The sequence below is a fragment of the Branchiostoma floridae genome, chromosome 7, assembly GCF_000003815.2.
Source record: "Branchiostoma floridae strain S238N-H82 chromosome 7, Bfl_VNyyK, whole genome shotgun sequence".
Taxonomy (NCBI): domain Eukaryota; kingdom Metazoa; phylum Chordata; class Leptocardii; order Amphioxiformes; family Branchiostomatidae; genus Branchiostoma; species Branchiostoma floridae.
In genome coordinates, this window is record NC_049985.1 from 1371253 (window position 1) to 1383289 (window position 12037).

The window sequence follows — 12037 nt, forward strand, 5'->3', positions numbered from 1 at the left end:
TTTGCCAAAAAATAGCCTTACCTGAACCTCCTGTAAGGATCAAGACAACCACTGAGAAGGCAAGGCAAGTCCAGAGACCTGCGGAGCTCGTGTGCCGGCCATCTTGTAGAGGGTTACACGATGAAGTAAACACGCCCATTTCAAACCGCTGTTTAAATTAAGGGGGTGTCGAAAATCAACTGTTTGTGCTTACATAACATGGCCGATTGGCTGAGCGTATCTTGTTCTCTAGGTCATTGACTCTGACAAGCACACCCGAGTGAGTGTTCAATGACCGCAAGGCCAAATGTCGGGGTCATATTTTCAAGGCGGCGCCCGGCCGGTCAGTTTGCAGGGGCGAAACGCATGATAAATTAGCCTGGGTACCATCCGGAAAGTAGTTCGCTCCAGTGTTCATTATATACTATATACTAGTACAGTCGCTTCTAGCTCTGACATTCATTATGCACTATATATATCGCTTCTCTGCTGTTCCGACGGTTAGCAGAAGGAAACATAGGGATGGTACCCAGGCTGGTGATAAAGAAGACAACAAATATTAGTCATGAGCAGATTTTGTGTATATTCATTGATGTACGCTTATATTTAGTCGTTCCTGTTAACAGGCCGACGAAACGGTTTTTGACTAAAACTAAACGGTTTTTGACCAAAGACTAAAACTAAACGGTTTTGACTAACGACTAAAACTAAACGGTTTTTGACCAAAGACTAAAACTAAACGGTTTTTGACTGAAGACTAAAACTAAACGGTTTTTGACTAAAGATTGAAACTAAACAGTTTTTGATTAAAGACTAAAACTAAATGGTTTTTGACTGAAGACTAAAACTAAACAGTTTTTAATTAAAGACTAAAACTAAATGGTTTTGACTAAAGACTAAAACTAAACGGTTTTTGACTAAAGACTAAAACTAAACGGTTTTTGACTAAAGAATAAAACTAAACGGTTTTTGACTAAAGACTAAAACTAAACGGTTTTTGACTAAAGACTAAAACTAAACGGTTTTTGACTAAAGAATAAAACAAAACAGTTTTTGACTAAAGACTAAAACTAAACGGATTTTGACTAAAGACTAAAACTAAACGGTTTTTGACTAAAGAATAAAACAAAACAGTTTTTGACTAAAGACTAAAACTAAACGGATTTTGACTAAAGACTAAAACTAAACGGTTTTTGACTAAAGACTAAAACTAAACGGTTTTTGACTCAAGACAAAAACGCCTTTGTAGAGAAACTAAAACAAAACTTTACTGAATTCACCGCAAAGATAGCCCTGTTGGTACAACATTACACAAGAGGGGTTTTACATGACTAGAAAAATACAATGGTGCTGTCGCCTGTAGTACGACGGTTGTGGCCAGGACTCAGCTTAATCAGTCCATCAAATACGAAACAACCAAAGTGAACGCCAGAACAAAAAGCAGAAGCAACATAGGAACTTATGTGAGTCGTTCCTGCTAACAGGTTGACGAAACGGTTTTTGACTTAAGACTAAAACTAAACGGTTTTTGACTAAAGAATAAAACTAAACGGTTTTTGACTAAAGACTAAAACTAAACGGTTTTTGACTTAAGACTAAAACTAAACGGTTTTTGACTAAAGAATAAAACTAAACGGTTTTGACTAAAGAATAAAACAAAACGGTTTTTGACTAAAGAATAAAACTAAACGGTTTTTGACTAAAGAATAAAACTAAACGGTTTTTGACTAAAGACTAAAACTAAACGGATTTTGACTAAAGAATAAAACTAAACTGTTTTTGACTAAAGACTAAAACTATACGGATTTTGACTTAAGACTAAAACTAAACGGTTTTTGACTAAAGAATAAAACTAAACGGTTTTTGACTAAAGACTAAAACTAAACGGATTTTGACTAAAGACTAAAACTAAACGGTTTTTGATTAAAGACTAAAACTAAACGGTTTTTGACTAAAGACTAAAACTAAACGGTTTTTGACTAAAGACTAAAACTAAACGGTTTTTGACTAAAGACTAAAACTAAACGGTTTTTGACTCAAGACTAAAACGCCTTTGTAGAGAAACTAAAAAAAAACTTTATTGAATTCACCGCAAAGATAGCCCTGTTGGTACAACATTACACAAGAGGGGTTTTACATGACTAGAAAAATACAATGGTGCTGTCGCCTGTAGTACGACGGTTGTGGCCAGGACTCAGCTTAGACTTAGGTCACATTTCAAAACCGGGGCCTGGCCGGGAGGTTTTAAGAAATGAAAAATCAAATTACATACCTAGAAAAATGCACAAACTATGCCCATGAATCTTATATTCACATTTTGTGTATTTTAATGTCTTTTTTAAACTCTTTTCGCTCCCAAAAGCTGCCCGGCCGGGCCCCTTTTTTGAAATGTGACCTACATGTAAGCCTTAATTAGGCCATCAAATACGAAACAACAAAAGTGAACGCCAGAACAAAAATGCTACACGAAGTCTCGGGAATCCCGCCGCTTCCGGTGTTTATATCCTTCCCCATCAGCCTCGGCACCTCCTCGTTCCAAAACTTCATGTTGGACTCCCGAATCTTGACGTCAGTAGATGACGTCACGGCAAGCTTCAGGTAGGATTGGGATGACGTCATGTAACGTGGCCAGGTCACCAGGTTACGCATGCGTGCTGCTCCGGTGGAGTCGTTTGGATCCCTTTGGAAAAAAATAAATACCTCAGGCATCTGTGAAATATCGTCCGTTTTATTACAGTTTATCCATTAAGCAAATAATTTTTTATAACATTAAATATGTCCAGTTTCTGTCATATTGATTGTTTCATGATCAAGTAATACAAAATCTATAACTGACAGGCAGACAAAAACAACACCTCCCCGTGAATTAGTAGTCTCTTCCATTGACCCTATGACCTGTCATGTCTGATGCATCCTCACACTCACTTTGTGGTGCCCCATGTTTAAACCTCCTTCCCACTTTCTTCCCACACTACTGATAGTATATTCAAAACCCTACAAAAACACAAGAACACAGACATCTAGACATGGAGGCAGAGCTGTATCCACATACCCGTTAGTGGCGAAGTTGACCCAGTACGCCATCATGTCCAGACTCAGGTCCCTCTCCTCCTGGGTGTAGCTGTACTTCCAGGAGTTGCCGGTGTCGTCACGCAGGAGCGGGAGGCCGAAAACGAAATACAGATCATCAGCGTGGTCAGCTCCCGTGACAAACGCCGGACGGAAATAGGAGAAGACCGACGCTCTGTGCTGCAGCTCGTACTGGTACACTCGACTGGAGGCTGCGTAGAGAAACAATCAACGTTTTAATATGTCACATATGCACAACTCTACTTTTCTACCGCATAAATAAGAAATAAAACACATGGGGTGATAGAAGATCGTATATTGTTTAAAAGAGCACAACGGTTAAGGAATGCAAAGGTTAGTGTGACAAGTTCTTCAGTGTAATATAGCCAGCTGCTGCCTTGCGTGCTGGTATGATACAGTGCAAAGGGTGGCTATACCGCCTATATATTATGGGACCGGTGAGGTGAGGTGATTTATTGTATAGATGCGGATTCAAATATACGAATGATACGGTGTCACAGTTTCTTCCCGTTACCACAGTACCACAAGAACCAGTAAGACTCTCCCACCCTGCCACGCTACTGCCGGCATGCCTGCCTGGGCCTGCGCCATCATGACTGTCGGTGCGGCGAACCACGCGTCCGTCAGGAGTTGCTTGAACTGGTCACGTCGGTAGATCGGATCGTCCGCCATGTCGGGGTCCAGGTACTGGTCTATCGCAGGCTGGAGGATGGTGTCAATGCTGCCGCCCTGTGAAATATATCAAAGGCGAAGGAGTTTCGTAAGGCCTACACATCCTCCTACGCAGGGACATCCAACAGCCAAACCGCCTGTCTGGATGTACCCTGCTGTTTCAACCATCACCCTTAGTTCCTTACCGCCCTGGTTTTGAAGACTAATGAGCCCACCTTATATATGCGAGACCTCTTTTGAAAATAGAAAGGCCTATTCTCTGATTGGCTGACAGCTGGTTTGGGGGGACGTCTACAGGAACTAAGGCTGACGGTTGAGAAACCATGTACTCAAAACAATCAAACACGATCCCTGACAGTAATTCAGGCAGTCAAAGGTGTCTCTTAGGCCTATGTCGCATTTCCAAACCGGGGCCCGTTCGGGCACTGTTTGGGAACAAAACGTATTATTTAAAAGACAACAAACTACACAAGACATCTGTGCATATTCTTACGTCTACTAGTACATTTCTATTTTTCGTTTCCACAAAAAAGCGATGGAGGGACCAAGTCACAAAGGACATCGGACAAAGTATCGAGTTCGCGGAGAGAAGTGCGAAGGATCGTGCGGCCTGGAAACTGCTAACGGAGGGGGGCAAGGGGCCAGTCCCTGGCCTAGGCACTTAGGCAGGTAGGCAAACAGCCCGGCCGGGTCCCAGTTTGTAAATGTGACGTTAGACTTACCAGGTACTGATCGACAGTGTGTTGTAGTTGGTCGGGAAGGTTAGTTTCGAACTCTGCCCGAGTCATCCCGTCTGCGTCTACATACGGGACCTCTGATGCTAGGGTCGCGAACTCGTCGTTGTTGGAGCCCAGAAGGTAGTCCACCCTGTTGATGAATTTGTTGTTCATCAGATCCTGTGATCAAAACAACGTAGATGAGTGTGAATTTTTTCATCCAAAACGCTATAGAAAAAAGTTTACACTGTCCCATCAGAAAGTCGAGATTTTGGCCAATCAAAAAGTTTTCTCGTGAGGGAAATTAAAGATCAAGACGCATCAACCTTCAACAAACCAGGACGGGGGTCGATACCGACTTCCACTAACCATCACCAATGGAAATGAAAAATGAAGAAGAAGCTCAAATCGGCATGCAGTCCGCTTTTTATTAAGGTAATAATGGTAGAGGCAAGGGTCACCGTATATGGCAGGGGTACAATGTACATCATTTAGACTTCTAATGAGTTTTGAAAGTCTATATACCCAATTTTAAAATACATGATACAAAATACATAATAGTCGTTAGAGTTACCACATAATTCGAGTTCGTTCATTTTGTTCGTTTCCTTTACTTTAAGACTCTCTTAAAGGAAGTTGGGACTGTGCTGATGTCTTGTATAATAGACTGCTCAAGATGCCATTGGTTGAGCAGATGCACTTCGCACATGTACCATTACAATTAACAAAGTTCAGCACATGATAAGTGTGCTAGGTAACATTACTTAAGCATCATTCTTACCCACGGACTTTGTAAGAGGAATCTTCCATCGATGACCACTGGCGGATACAAAAGCGTCACCAAGTACTCACTCGGTAACCTGTCAGAACAAAAGACAGTCTATTTGGTTGAACAATCAATTTGAAGATAAATTATGATAACTTTATTGCACAACAATTGTACGAGGTACAAAATATGACATCTACATAACTATAGTTCTATAGCTTAACTTAAGCCGTAATTAACTATAGAACACCCCTCTGAACATACCAATACAGACAAGTCATCATATCATCGTAGGAGTCCGTGCTGCAGTTCAGGCTATGAGCGATGAGTTGTGTCAGTGTGAGGTCCCACTTCTGTACGACTGGAACTCCCGCCACGCCGCTCTGAGAGATGGCCCGCTGGAACAGTCCCGTTGCCATGGGAGACATGACGAGCATGGAGACAGACCAGCCTCCAGCTGACTCCCCAAATATGGTGACTTTGTCGGGATCTCCTCCGAAGTTCCGGATATTGCCTCGTACCCACTCCAGGGCCTTTATCTGTGACAGGACAGTGTAAGGGTCATCAGGCAATTTGAACAGTGACTGGTGACTTCTTGTAATATCCGTAATATTAATAGTTACAAAACACCCCTCTACTCCAACGTGCATAGCCCAGACAACATCTTAATATTAAGTGGCTCTAGGTCTTAAGCAACAGAACACCGAACTCTGATCCTCTTTGCCCTACCATAACCGAGCATCACATATCCACCGTCTCCTCTGTACACTACAAACCCTACCTCAGAATAGATGACTACAGCAGCACCTGAATGTCTACGACTGAGTCTATTTGAGAAACCTACAAGGCACAACATGGTGTCAGAAGTGGGATTCGAACCCACGCCCCCATTCAGGACAAGTTCTGATCCAATTCCAGATTGAAAATGCTTTGTGAATCATGAATCGCAGAAACACATGTAGACAGACAGACTACACTCATGGCTTACAGACGGACAGACAAAAACAATACCCCACTCCCTTGTGTCGAAGTGATGAAGGGAAAAAAACTTACACCAAACTTATTTTATTGCGAGGATCTAGATGGAATCTAACCTGGTCCAGAAGTCCAAAGTTGCCCGGTGCGTCGTCGTCCAGGGTCTGCATGAAGCCCAGGATGCCCAGCCTGTAGTTGAGGGTTACCATGACGACGTTATGGAGTGACGTGGGGATCTCAGCCGGGTAGGTGTCCGCACTGCCACTATTCCAACCCCCGCCATGGATCCACACCATGACCTAAAACATATGGTATATCAAAGTCTCCGTTGATAAGATACGTTCTGATGGAAGCGATAAGTGAAATGTCTATATTGAGTTCCAAGGTCACAAAGTTGGTTAGAGCGTCAGTACGTAAGTATATGAACAGGACTGCTTTAAGTGAGGAATAAATGAAGTCATCTACATCAGGTCAGATCGTCAGTTCGTTCATATATATACATCTACATCTGGGAAACCAACATTCTCTCAACCAGGACGGGTGCTGATATTGGCTTTCGACAGCATTTACCCATCGCTGAGGTCACGTTTCACAGGGATCGAATTAGACAACTGAAGAAGCCCCAAATTCTGGTGAGTGAAACTTTTGAGTTGGAAAACAGTCTACAACCTTTCCATAATAGTTCCTTACAAGATGAAATTTTCCCTACCAAAATTTACATTTCATGACTCTCCTCTCCCTTGCATCTGGTAACGTTAAGTGACAATCTAATTTTAATTTGTAGATGACAATGCACATCAAAAAACTTTAATAGATAGAACAAAGTCTAGGATATCTCACAGGCAGGTTGGCAGTGTCGGACACGTTTGGAGTGTACACGTTCAGGAACAGGCAGTCCTCGCTACTGGAGTTACTGCGGAAGGGAAAGGCGTCCAAGATCGTCCCAGTCAGGTTGTATTGAGACAGGTCGAACTCGACCTGTGGACATCTGGAGCCGAACTCTGTGACGTCACGGACACCTGTCCAGCCGGTGTGGTCCTGGGGAGGGCGCCACCTAGCGGAGAACAGAGGGAATGTTCAGGGCAAAGGTCACTTTTGTACTTGGACTATGGTAAAAGTGGGACTATTAGTAACCGTGTAAATGTAGGTAATGAATGCAAGAGTGCAGAGTATAGATCACGATAAATTTGGTCTTTTTTTCCTATACCTCTTGTATGTACCAAATTGGCGATGTCGTTATCCTATTCGGCCGAATAGAAATTGTTTATACTGAACTTTTTGGACATTTTAACATCTCGGAATACTGGAAGTTGGTATGACCTGGAAAGGCGACAGATGAAATTATGGCAACTTGTATCGAGTCATCTTATACAGATTTCCCTTATTGTGCTTTTCTCTTCAAATGGCGTTTGTGTGACAAATTCTCTGTAAATTCTGTGGCTGGTTCAATCGCCTAACCGTTTGGCCAGGCAATGTCAAACTTATGCAGTTCAACGTCAGCATGAAAACTATCAATTATTTCTTTTGTGTTCTTCAACGCGACTGCGGAATAGTAAGTATTCGACCCATTTGATCTTTCCTATGTCAACTAGCACCCACCTGAGGTGAGCCACAGGCGGAGCGGCGTAAGGAATCCCTTTGAAGGTGAAGACGCGGTCAAAGACGGCATTTCCGACAACAGAGGAGGTCAGGAACTCTGAACCGCTCACGTCGCCATGCGTGGTGGTCACAACAGCAGCATCTACTGTAACAATATCGGGACAGTCTCTTACAAAAAGGCATCGAAAAAAAGTTATCATGGTTAGTTCATCAGATGCTGGTAAGAAAGTAGCCTCGTTGTCACATCTATGTATCTACGATTTGTAAAGACCTCTCAATAAAACATGGAATTGACTGGACTTCGCCTTTGTGACTTCGCACCCTTTTCACAATATGGATAGATCTACATTCAACCTCTATTTCATACTTCAAGGGGTTTGTCTAGTATATATACTAATATTTTTGAGTTTTCATTCCCTCCTTTATCCTTTCGAAGATCGTTGAAACCCATTGTGAAAATCCGGGATAGTCGTTTCTTTGACCGTAACATTAATGTCCTCGCAGTGGGTGCTGCCAAAACTGCGAACTGACGTCTGAAAACGCCACAATTTTAAACCCCCAATATCTGCTGCTTGGAGATCAGGATATTTGTAGTAATTTGTACTAATATTTTGCACTGCAAGCCGACTTTACAATTCATGTGAACGCCGGCCGAATTTGTGGATCGGTCAGAGCTCGCCGAATTTCTACATTGTAAGAGTATCGGCTGTATTTTTTTATCAAACAATCTGCTCCGTCACAAATTGGACGGAGCTCGGTGTTTCACTCCGAAAAGTTCAAGTAATTATCTTTCTGCTTTTTTGGTACACAACTGACATCACACGAAGGGTTAAGCCCCAACGGACGAGATGTTAAAAGTCGCCCGAAGCCCCTGCCAGCAATCGTCAAAACGCCGGTCATACTCCGGCCGAAAATGTCCATTTGGAGCTCGCCAACAACTCGGCCGAGCTAAATTCTTGATTTGTAAAGGGGGCTTAAAGAAGGCTTTAAATAGCGCCCCAAACTCGACACTAATGGGATATTCCAACGTGTAACGTTAACCTTACGTCACAGTTTATACCTGGTGCACGACAAAGGTGCCAGCCTAACCTCTATTTGTCAAACCCTCCCCTCCTCCCCACGCACAACAACGTCCCAAAGCACCACTGAAGTCAAAGGCTTCCTTATAAACCAAACACCCCACCTGTAAGGGACAAGATCACCACTGTACAGACGAAAAACACACAGAGACCCCGGGAGGCGCAGTACATGCCGGCCATGTCGTCAGGAATGTTCTTTGGGATAGGACTAACACTAACACGATCTTAGCCCCACCTCAAAACCATATCCTTACCTGAACCACCCGAAATATTTAGAACGACGAGCACCGCTGTGAAGACAACAAACCCACTGATGCGACGAGAGGCCATGTTCAGCTAGAAATGTTCCTTATAAACCAAACACCCCAGCGCCCCCTGAAATACTCAATGTCAATCTCTCTGCACGCTACGCTATAGACGCCAGGAAAACAAGTAGTATCGCAATGCTTGTCTGTCACGCTTCACCTGAGCGTTACAAAGGGAAGGTCAACAACCGACAGGACGTCTAACGCGACCCACATTTATTAAGTTAGACTTCGGCAAAGCTAAATGATCTCCTTTGTTGAAATCTGCATTTTGATCAAGTTTCATCAAGTTTGCGTATGGCGACTGTTGCATATTTTCTTACATCCACTGGTACGTTGGAGATGTCAGCCCGGCTACGTTCTGAACTGAATTTGTGTTACCCTTGAATTTATAATGAAAATTACATGCAAACCATGCAAGAATTACTAAAAAGACAAAAAAAAACGCTCCGCAGCTTCAGTGAATACCCCCTCAATTGACACGACTGCAGTTCAGAGGTATATGGCCAAGTACGTTTCTACACATTAAAAATAATGCTAATACATGCAACAGATTACTTCCAAACATCAATGAAGAATATAGACAATACAGTACTAGGGTGCAACAGATGTGCACTTATGCAGTATGCTTTCTATCTTATTATCTTAGAAAGCTTTTGTGGAATGACATCACGTCCTAAACAGAACAGTCGTGTATAAGATACAGCGTATACGTAGGTAAACGTCTACAATGACTTGAAACTAACCTGCTATACAAAAGACAAAAGTAGTATGGATTGAGAGCGAAGAAATATACTTTCACAGTCTTTGGTTGCATCTCTTTCGGTAAGTGTACGTTTGTTTAAAAGAAGTATGACTGGTCTGAACCTAATCTCGCGCCGGGACAGATTGTGTCTGGCTTCTAGAAAATTTGTGTGGTGAGGTAAAACCAATCTTACCTGATCCACCTGTAACAGACAAGATCACCGCTGTACAGACGAGAAACACACAGAGACCCCGGGAGGCACAGCACATGCCGGCCATGTCGTCAGGAATGTTCTTTGGGACAGGACTAAAACTAACACGACCTATGTTTCATTTAATAACTGTGGCTGTTTCTTTCCATTACGTCAAGATTGTTCACAGATTACCAAGTAACGATTGAAGGGTTGTGAGTCAGAAACACGGGACTGTCGACAAACGATACTCCCTTACACGTCTACTTGCAGATCCTTTACCATTCATCCTTAAGACGTAAATGACCTGATGACGTCAATGACCTCATGATCTCAGTGGAAAGCAGCCTCCAGGCCGATTTGAAATATGAATAAACAAAGGTTCAAACAAACAAAAACTTTAGTCACTGGCGTATAATGTTCTCGAGAACACGCCGTATCAAGTCTAAAGGAATCATGACAAGATTTAGCCTGCTACAGTCGGCACAGATTGTGTCGTCTGGCTTGTATGGAGTACTAGTAACAGGTGAAGTTATGTACTGAAGAAGTAAAACCAACCTTACCTGATCCACCTGTAAGAGACAAGATCACCGCTGTACAGACCAGAAACGCACAGAGACCACGGGAGGCGCAGTACATGCCGGCCATGTCGTCAGGAATGTTCTTTGGGACAGAACTAAAACTAACACGACCTATGCCTCATTTAATAACTGTGGCTGTTTCTTTCCATTACGTCAAGATTGTTCACAGATTACCAAGTAACGATTGAAGGGTTGTGAATCAGAAACACGGGACTGTCGACAAACACGAGAACACGCCACGTTGGGTCAAAAGGAATAATGACAGGATTTAGCCTGCTACAGTCGGCACAGATTGTGCCGTCTGGCTTGTATGTAGTACTAGTAACAGGTGAAGTTATGTACTGAAGAAGTAAACACAACCTCACCTGATCCACTTGTAAGAGTCAAGACCACCGCTGTACAGACGAAAAACACACAGAGACCCCGGGAGGCACAGTACATGTCGGCCATGTCGTCAGGAATGTTCTTTGAGATAGGACTAGCACACCCTTTGCCCCACCTAACAATTTCGGCTGATTATTTGTGTGACAGAGCCTTGCCTCTTCCCTAACTACCTCAATCGCGATCGCGTGAGAAATATCTGTGCCGATCCTTGGTCTGCCGGGACGTCAGAGGTGGCATGCCGCGGCGACAATAGTGCATGGGCGCGGCCTATTCACACCGCGATGGGCATCTAATCCTACCAACCGGACCACCGTGGACCTCAATGGAAAGCAGCCTGCAGGCCAATTTGAAGAATGACTAGACAAAGGTTCAGACTAAACCACCTGTAAGAGACAAGATCACCACTGTACAGGCGAAAAAAACGCACAGAGACCCCGGGAGGTACAGAACATGCCGGCCATGTTGTCGGGAATGTTATTTGGGACAGGAATAATACTTACAGGACTTTTTTCCCACTTCATAGCTGTGACTGTTTCTTTGTGTACCAGAGCTTTGCCTCTTCCCTCATCACCTCAATGAGAAGCGACCCGCAGGACGATTTGAGCTTTTATGAATAAACAATTGCTTCTAACAAACAAAAACGTTATTTACTGAGTCAGACGTATAATGTTCTCGAGAACACGCCACACCCCAGTCTTTTCTGTTTTCCGATTGTCAAGTAACGGTTGAAGGGTTGTGAGACAGAAATACGGGACTGTCAACAAACGATATTCCACACAACATCTGCTTGCATATTCTTGATACCCCCCTCACATTAGGCGCGATTCGATCGGACGACGAGTCTGCGAGCTCTAAATTACGAGGAGTCATGACGCTGACGGGAAGGGGGAACTCTGCCATTTCGTCGGCTCTGGGGGGTAAAAAAACTTGACCTTCTCTACCGAACCAATGCACAG

General features: G+C 43.3%; 1 protein-coding gene across 5 annotated transcripts in view; it reads right to left on the bottom strand.

Annotated features, from left to right (window-relative positions):
- Positions 1-2320: 2320 nt before the first annotated feature.
- Positions 2321-12037, bottom strand: part of LOC118418956 (neuroligin-1-like) — a 39212-nt gene continuing 29495 nt past the window's right edge. For 3 of the 5 annotated variants that reach the window (XM_035825109.1, XM_035825108.1, XM_035825106.1), the window contains exons 18-19: positions 3032-3260; positions 2321-2659 (exon numbers count right to left, since the gene is read on the bottom strand). In XM_035825109.1, the coding sequence (XP_035681002.1) occupies positions 2392-2659; positions 3032-3260 (497 nt within the window). In that variant the 3' untranslated portion in view covers positions 2321-2391. The remainder of the gene's footprint in view (positions 2660-3031; positions 3261-12037) is intronic. The other 2 variants (XM_035825111.1, XM_035825110.1) reach the window with 1 other exon arrangement.